Source organism: Poecilia latipinna, unplaced genomic scaffold (genome assembly GCF_001443285.1).
Source record: "Poecilia latipinna isolate Pla-1442-1.1 unplaced genomic scaffold, P_latipinna-1.0 Scaffold3, whole genome shotgun sequence".
Taxonomy (NCBI): Eukaryota; Metazoa; Chordata; class Actinopteri; order Cyprinodontiformes; family Poeciliidae; genus Poecilia; species Poecilia latipinna.
In genome coordinates, this window is record NW_015112619.1 from 286,232 (window position 1) to 295,110 (window position 8,879).

At 40.9% G+C, this 8,879-nt stretch overlaps 2 protein-coding genes across 4 annotated transcripts in view; both read right to left on the reverse strand.

Moving 5' to 3' along the window:
• Window positions 1-57: 57 nt before the first annotated feature.
• Window positions 58-4,637, reverse strand: bloc1s4 (biogenesis of lysosomal organelles complex-1, subunit 4, cappuccino). 2 transcript variants are annotated; one of them, XM_015047613.1, is made up of 5 exons: window positions 4,208-4,637; window positions 2,072-2,143; window positions 1,851-1,952; window positions 1,240-1,374; window positions 58-1,086 (listed from the first exon to the last, which is right to left on the reverse strand). In XM_015047613.1, the coding sequence occupies exons 1-5, from the start codon at window positions 4,535-4,537 to the stop codon at window positions 994-996; spliced, it is 732 nt and encodes a 243-aa protein (XP_014903099.1). In that variant the 5' UTR covers window positions 4,538-4,637; the 3' UTR covers window positions 58-993. The 2 variants fall into 2 exon arrangements, with proteins under 2 accessions (XP_014903099.1, XP_014903018.1); XM_015047532.1 differs by having other exon boundaries at window positions 58-1,092; window positions 4,208-4,633.
• A 2,507-nt stretch (window positions 4,638-7,144) lies between these two features.
• The window catches only part of pard6gb (par-6 family cell polarity regulator gamma b), a 42,774-nt gene continuing 41,039 nt past the window's right edge, over window positions 7,145-8,879 (reverse strand). Inside the window, exon 4 of one of the 2 annotated variants that reach the window (XM_015047847.1) lies at window positions 7,145-8,659. In XM_015047847.1, the coding sequence (XP_014903333.1) occupies window positions 7,637-8,659 (1,023 nt within the window). In that variant the 3' untranslated portion in view covers window positions 7,145-7,636. The remainder of the gene's footprint in view (window positions 8,660-8,879) is intronic. The other variant, XM_015047922.1, reaches the window with a different exon arrangement.

Genomic DNA, 8,879 nt, shown 5'->3' on the forward strand with positions numbered 1-8,879 from the left:
TGTAGAGCAAATAAACATTTGTGCAAAAAAAGGTTGAAATAATATAAGGACATGAAATAATTTGACTTAAATACATTTTATTGGTTAATTTAAAAACTTCAACCAAAGTTAGCATGTAAAAAGGAGATCTGTACCAACTATTTTGGCAAAAAAGAAAAAAAAATATATAAATAATGGCTGTGACACCTACCACCTTGCTTTGGGGGTTAGAGCCACATTACATCATGCTGAGACAAATCAAAGTGTCCTGTTGTGATAATTCACAGTTTGTGGCGCAAAGCTTTTAGCTAAGAGTGTGGCACGGCAAACTAAAACTACCAGTCCTTGCACCTGTGCTTTGTTCCATAAAAAAACGGTGCCATTAAAGATTTAGCCCCATGTCAGTGAAGCAACTGTCATCCACAGCTAGAAAGATAAGGCTAGATAAGAAGTGAATATTTTGAAATGGAAGACATTAAATGCTTAACTGGGTAATAGCAATATTGCTGGGGTACAAGGAATTAGTCATATAGAATTACAGATTAGTTCAACGTGCAGAGCTGTACAAACACCAGTAACAGGAATATATTTTTGTAGAAAAAGAGGCTGGGGTCATTTTTCATCCGTTACATCTACTGTACTGTCTTTACTGTGCCTTGTAAACAAGCAGGGTTTTTTTTTTTTTCCTTCCTTACTTGTCAAAAGTTTAACCATTTTACAGTTTTAACTCCACGAACTTGAAAGGCGTAAAACTCCATGTAGGCACTTTTAAAAAACATGTTGCTACAGTTCAGAGCTTGTCGTCGCCTCGAAAAAAAAAAGACAGAAAAAAATGACAATAAAACCGTGGTAAATTGTCATTTGTCTTCCAGTGAATTGATCAGGAAAAAAGCTACTATTGCTTCTTGAGGCCACTTGCACCGATGGATCCTCCTCAGAGGGATGGCAGTTGTCAGTACAGTTTCACTAAACGTGCCTCTGAGGTTAGAACCAGGCTTCGACTCTGCAGTTCTGTCACTGTTCAGGCTGTGATGAGAAATAATCGTCTGTCTGGAACACGCTGGGGACTTCTTGGCGCTGATTTGGGGCTGGTCTTCGTGGACTGGCCTGTTTCTGGAAGCAAACACATTCGACTCAGCTACCACTGACCGACTCGTCTTGGAGCACAGAACAAAACCAAAATAGTCTGTTATCAAAAGAATCCACCATACCAGATAAAAACTATGAACTGTTAAAGAAAACTTTGTCATGAAATCTCACATTTAAGAATCCTGGGACAGTCATTGTGCGGAGGATCTTCTTGAAAGCACTCGGTAGTGTTCCCAGGTCGGTCTCTGCCTGCGTGACCTGCTCCTCCATTGCACTGACGTTGGTTCCAACCATCTTCACAAAGGCCTGCAAACAGACAAAAGCAACAAATTTAAGATTCTTGAAGCCCAAAATGCACAATGTTTATGCCACATTCCTTTTACCAAACACATTTGGATCTCAAAACATCACAAGCGATCTGACTGTGCTTTGAACTGGATTTGAAAATTAATGTCCTTGTTGACCACTTTAATAATAATAATGTATCAGGGTGGATTTTATGGCAATTCATACTGTTGGAAGAGACACAACATGCTGCTGCTGAAGAAATTTCAAAACTACGAAAGGTTTCAGTGAGCATTGTTAATGGAAAAAAATATAATTGTGCCATAAACAAAAAAATTGAAAATAATTTGAAACATTGTCCAATAGTCATGGAGCACTTCTGAAAGAGAGTTAGCAGGTACAATTATTTAAGAAAACAATCAGTAAAGCGCTCAACCGCAGTGGCCTGGCAGCACAACAGAATGCTTATTGACAACATCCTTGGAAGATTTACGTACCTCCAGTTTATCAATTCTTCTGTATATTTGCCTCATTTCATCAGACTTCTGTTGGATTTTTGGTAGATTTTCATTTACAACTTGGGATGTATCATTACGAATCTAGTGGGACATGATATACAAAAAGAAGAGAGAAAGAAATCCAAATGGTTGCCATTTTCATAAATAAATAATAATAAAAAAAAGTTACTTCGGTCGTTTCAGAGACTGCCCAGGCTCACCATATCAAGCATCCCCACAAACTCATCCACTCTCGTCAGCATTTCCTCCAAGCTTTTCTCCAAGCACTGGATCTGGAATATAGAAAAGGAGCCGACATGTAAAGCTTGAGCATGAGAAAAGAAAGGAAAATATTGATCATTAAAACCTAAATATTAACTGACATGGAGGTTTTTTTTTGTTTTTTTTGTAGCTTATGTCGATATTTAGGTATCTGGGGAGTTGATGGGCGACTCAAATACCTCCTACGCCCTCCACCAATCTTTTTTTTTCTTCCTCTGTACCTGGGATCAAAATTTATAATGTTAAATGAAAAATGTGTTTGTGACTGGCTAGAACGGTAACCTCCTTTCTCCATTTTCTGATCTGATATTTTGTTGAAATAACTGCCTGAATTACACTTCCTTATTTTTCATTTCATTATCTCAATAAATATGCATAGATTATGTAACAATTAAAAGAAATCACATATGCACAGACACAGCTCATAACAGAAATGCCTTTGTGGCTGCTGACTAAACTACGGCAAGACAGATGGCCATTACTTTTCTCATTTTCTTCTGCTCCAACCACAAACTTCAATGAATTTTAATGGGATCTTATGTAAGTAGGATCAGTTGTGAAGTGTACGGGAAATGATGCATGGATGTATTTTTTTTTATCATTACTTTTTTACTCATTAAGATCTAAAAAGGTAAGGGGTACATTTTTATTCACCCCTTCCACTCTGATACCCCAAATAAAATTCAAGTAAACTATTTGCCTTTAGAAGAGTTTATCAGTGTGTAATTTAATTTGAGTATAAATGCAGTTATTCTGTGAAGGCCTCAATAAATAGCCAAAGATTAGTGAACAAACGGCATCAAAAAGACCGAAGGACACAGAAAACCAGGGGAAGCCATGTTGGAGACATTGTTTTAAGCGACAGCAAAACGGATCCTTCCGGCCTACATCGAATGCTTGTTGGAAAATGATGCTGCGTTTGAGCTCACTCGGATGTTTGAACAGGTTCTAGTTGGAAATCACAATAAAAAAAAAGGTAGTCAGCCAAAGTAGTTCTCTTTATTTAAAAGAGCCAACAGCACTCTCTGTGTTTTTGGTTAGATACAGAAAATGTCAGGTCGACAAATAAAAATGTTCAACATCTTAATCTTAACTTGGGAATGACTGGACGCCTCTGAAATTCAAACTTCGGGAGGGTTCATTTTTCTAGGTGGAACTAGTAAATTCCAATTCGGAGGTAGACACTGAGTGCACCTTTAAAACTGCACAGCACCATAAACGCAACGTTCACTCAGTAACACACAAAATCTTGCTGTGAGATTGCTGTTCAGAGCTGATGGAGGACAATCCATCCATCCATCAATAATGGGATAAAAACTTGTTAAAGGCTGCAAAGATCTGGGGTAAAAGGTCACCTTCTAGCAGGACAATGACCCTAAACATACAGCCAGAGTTGTGCACTGCTTATATCAAAGCAGATTCATTATCCAAAATACAATTAGGAATCTGTGGAAAGATTTGGAAATGGATATTAATCAAAACTCTCCATCCAATCCGAGTTAAGTTTAGCTATTTTTGATAGCTAAAAATTTCACTCCGTCGACTCAGTGTGGTTGAATATAAAAGTATGCCACACTTTTCAGATTCTTATTAGTAAAAATCTTTGAAAATACCATACGATAGTCTTATCTGTTTGTCTATCAAATAACATCCCAATAACACTTGTTGAAGTTTGTGGTTCTAACGTGACACAAAGTGAAAATGCTTTGGGAATGTAAATCGGCCAACCTCAGCTTCAAAGATTATCTAGAAACCATGTGACAGCCTCAAATTCATGCTTACACACACCTAACTTCAAGCTGAGGACACAGGAGCCTTTGTCCATCAGTTAGCCATGACTGCATAAACATCCTGGAGTCATGCCTGCTCAATTCATGTCCATCAGGAGTGACAGAGAGCTCTCAAAAAAAAAAAAAAAAAAAATCCGGGCCCTGTTTATGATCCCACGAACACGTCAAGCTTATGAACTATTCCCCATCGAGCCACAACACGGCTCTACGGTAAGCAAAGGTGCCATAAACAACCATGCTAACTTAGCTGAGGACTCCATGTTGTGCCTTGACGACTAAACAAACCTCTTCTCCAGCTGTGGCTCGGATGTAGGACGAGTACTGGAGCGCGGTTTGTCTCAGGACCTCGTCGTCCTGCTCCGAGTCGTGCTGCTGGTCGGCTGTCCCGTGCTCCCCTGCTGCCTGGTTCAAGCTCGGGCTCCGGGATACAACGTTAGCCGCGGCTGCTGCTCCGAAGCTGGGGCTCTGGGACACGGTGCCGCTGCTGGACAGGTCGCTCACCATGGACAGGCTACTGGCGCTCTGAGACACGATGCCGCTGTCCCTGCTGATCTCCGCGCTGGACTCCTCCAGAGGAGACAGCAGGCCCACTCTGTCCACCCGATGATGGTCCATTTCCCCTGTCTACTCTTTTTTCCCCCACTGACCAACTGCCGTGTTTTGCCCTGTCAACTGACTGGGTCACGTGTGACGCACTGTAAAAGGAAACTCGTGAGGGACAAACATACCAAAGTGCGCTTCAAATATCCTCTATAATATATTAAATATAATATAATACTTTGGATTTAATTCAGAATAAAAGAAATGAATCATTGACTTAACACACACACACACACACACACACACACACACACACACACACACACACACACATATATATCAACAGGTTTCACATAATTTTATTATGTTAATTGAAAGAAAAAATGGATAATCTGACATTATGACTATGTTTGACTAAAATAAAATTAATAAATTAACTCAAGTCTTTCAAATCACCTCAAATTGACAAAATAGAAGTTAGTTGAACGAACTTAACTTTTTTTGTGATAGTCTGACAAAGCAAACACTCTTTCAGTGAACTTATGTTTCATTCACTAAACATAAACAAATTATGTTACTTAAACAACTAAAAATTTGCTTTCTATCAACGGATATGTTTTTAATTCAACTATTTTTCTATTATTTTCTAGTTAACTGAATTCAAATTTGTCGACGGGTTCCACACAAATGAATAAAGCAGGTCTAACGTAATTTTGTCATGTTCTTTATTTAACACCATGACTCAACATTAAAGTTTAAAACGATTTGAACAAAAATGAACTGGGATTCGTTTCGGTGTCCAGCAGCATTTCATTGCGGGGATGTTTCAATTTACCGTTTAGCTCTTAGCATGTCGGTGCATTTGCCGCCAGCAGATGGCAGCCAGGATAATAACATGGCGTGTAAGGCTCAGTGCAGCGCTTTTCTCCAAAAGTATAAATTGTCATAAACATGCTTCAAAACTTGTTATATACAAAACATATACATTTGGGCACATGCTTGCCTGAAAGAACCATACTTGGGACTTTTAATGTTAATTACATTTTTTTTTACTTTTTTTCCTTGTCTTTTGCAATGTGAATATGGTTTGCAGTCTCAGTGTACAGTGTGTGCTCTTCCACTGTTTACACAATGACCCTGTTTGTTAGCAGTTCAGTTCCCCCACTTACCCTAAAATCTGCAGAGTGGCGGTGCAGATTAGCCTGATGTAAAGGATCAGTTAGCCGGTTGATTAGTGCAGCATCCTGAATAAACATGGCGGGCAAACATTCACTAGCAAAGAGGTGACACAATGTTTGCTGCTGCTGCAGGGCCTCTAAGACTGAAAGACGCTGCATTCCTGATGAAGGTTGCCTGCAGTCAAAAACTTAATGATAAAGATTGCTGATCCACAACAAAGGAATCTAACCTTCAGAGAATGTACTTTGCCGCTTCTAAATATACTAATTTATTCAGTTAGCCTCAACATCACGGTCTACCCAAATAAAGTGGAAAATACTACAGAGGAGCTAATCAAACATAGTGTTCCTGTTACAATACTTTATGTCATTTAATGCTTGAAAGAAAACAAGTTCATAACTCTCGTGCCATCGTCTGTTGGTCACACATTTATAGAAAACAATTAGTGCCGCTAAAAGAAACTCAAGACATCCACTTCCGTCATGACTCATGTGACTGTCAGGTGTAAGCTTAAAAAAAAATCCCTAACTTCACTAAATTTCTTTAGAAGAATAACAATAATCTCAATATAAGACATAACCAGTTTTCTACTGAAATATGTTATTTCTCCGTCTATTTCGAGGGAGAAACCGAACAGATCATTAAAATACAAACGGCAGAAATTTTTGCATGTCAAACTTTGAATATGAAACTCATAAAAAAACAAACAAACAGGAAAAGACTAGAGACGAATGTATGGATGAACAAACCGACAGATTATCTTGGGTAGGATTAAAAGATTTTCCTATTCCTACATTATTGAACTGCAGGCTGCTGTAAATATAAATAGCCTGTACGCCGAGTTATTTCCATTATCTTTTTATTTTCTCTTCCATGCTCAAAGTAAAACAAAAGATTGATAGACGGAGGGATGAAAGGACATAGAAACAAATGAATCATGATGTATAATGTGGATGGATGCACGAGTGATGGAAAAGAATGGATGAAGAACAACAGATGCAGAAATGAATGAAAGATGGACAGATTGAAAAAAAAATAAATGGATGGATTGACAGACAAATGAACAGGACACATGGTGAAATTGGCAGATGGATCAAAGCATGAATATATGGATGAACAGATGAAAAGTTCAGATGGATGGACAAACAGATGAAGGGATTATTGAAGCAGTGAGTGATGAATGACAGATGTATGTAGAGATGAACTGCTGGGTGGATGAACAGATGGATTAAAAAAGGAGATGGGTGGATGAAAAAAAAAGGACATGTACGGACATAGTGATCGATTGAAAGCGATGACGAATGGACCGGGGTACAACCCCAACAATTTGACTGTTAACCAATTTGCAATCACATAAATATTTCTGTCCTTTAAGCGTACCCAAAAACTCATTCCCCTCCACACTACTGTAAGGAAAACCTCTGCTTGGCGCATCTCATTTCCAGAACTTTGTATGTCATGCAGAAAATGAGACTTAAATTGAAACATCTGACTCATCACATCTGCTTTTCATGAATGAGAGAATAATTTATTTAAACAGATACAAAGATTTGATCACAATCATGGATGCATAAAAGACCTAGTAAAAACAAACTCTACACAGCATTATGGGAATATAAGTAGTATAGATTTACTCTGTAAAGAAAACACATCCATAAGTAACCCCACATTGGTCCCTCTACTGAGAATGAAAGAGGGTCTTAAAAATGGACACCAAGAAAAGACACCAGGCTGCAGGTACATTCAGAGCTCTAACCTACAGTGGACTATAAAAAGCCATTTGTTCTGACGCTTATAAAGAACATACACAATTTTTGAACATAAGAAACGTAAAAAATACAAGATATATACACAGTATCATTATTGTAAACTTTCTATTGCCTTATAAAAAACAAAACAAAACATCAGAGGACGCAGTCTGTGCTCGTGTGTATCCGGGTGTTCCAGTATCGTCTCTGAGCAGCTGGGATGTTTATGCTTCCTTATCTGTAATTATTATAGGGTAATGACAGTGCCATCCTCCTCCACCCCTCCCTTGGGCAGAGCGAGACTGTGGCGTGGGTCCGTTTTCAGAGAGCTGAGGATTTTGTGCAAGCTGCCGTTGCTGTGCCGGAGCGCCGGATTGCTGCTGTGATGAGGCGGCTGCATGTGCAGCTCGCTGTGTTTGGACTGCTGGTGCTGGCTGTGTTTAAGGTTCAGGTCTCTGTGCAGCTGGTGGCTGAGGCTGATGCTGGGTTGTGGTTGCTGGTGGTGCTGGTGGTGGGACCCTCCGTTGAGACTGGTCTGGGACCGGAAGGAAGAGGTGGAGACCACCGACGGCGGCCTCGTTGGAGGGCTGGGAGGAGCCGCCGGAGTCTGCTGGTGCGTTCGGGACACGTTGGAAGCCAGCGAGGCGTTGGACCGGAGAGACGGTCGCTTGAGGCTGTTCTCGATGACGATGTCCGTGTCTTCGTCGCTTTCCAGGTCGTCGTGGTAGTTGTGATGCGCCACAGAGGTTGCCTCCCGCGCCGAGGCCACCGACAAACTCGGATTGCTGATGGAGCCGCTGCTGTCCGACGACTGGCCTGAGCTGCCGGAGATTCTGCTGCTGCGGACGACGTTGTTGCGCTGGTTCACCGGCTTGACGGTCACGATCAGGTTGTGGCTGTTTGCAATCATCATGTCCGTGACCTGATCCAAAGACTTCCCCGTGACTTCGATGCCGTTCACCTCCAGCACCTCGTCATTAACCGCCAGCAGTCCAGTGCTCTCTGCCAAGCCTCCAGGGACCATCCGGGATATGAAGATGCCGAAAACTTTCTCCAGGCCGTGGGAAGTCACTCGAACGCTGGTCCCGTCGCGGATGTAGAAGCCCAGGGGTTTGTCCGAGCCGTGGCGGTAGAGTCGGACGCGGCGGTGGGACTCGGGCAGGATGTCCACGTCGATGATGGAGGAGACGGGACGGAAGTCCTGCGGCATGCCAATTGGGACGCGGGGACGCTTACGGTTGATGTCGCTGTTGCGAAGCGTCACCACCGCCTTCTTTTTACGAGTCAAGGTGTTGGTGCCAAAGGTGGTGTAGTCGACCTCTTCTGCAAACAAACGCAAGAAAAGAAAGATAGGACAGGAAAAATTAGAAACAAAAAAAAATAAATCTTCACGTTAGGTGACTGCTATGTTAATGGAGCATTCAACATTTAGTTCACTTTAATCAAACATTAGTTTGATTTTCTAGACAGTTTCAATTGGGGAGATGTGA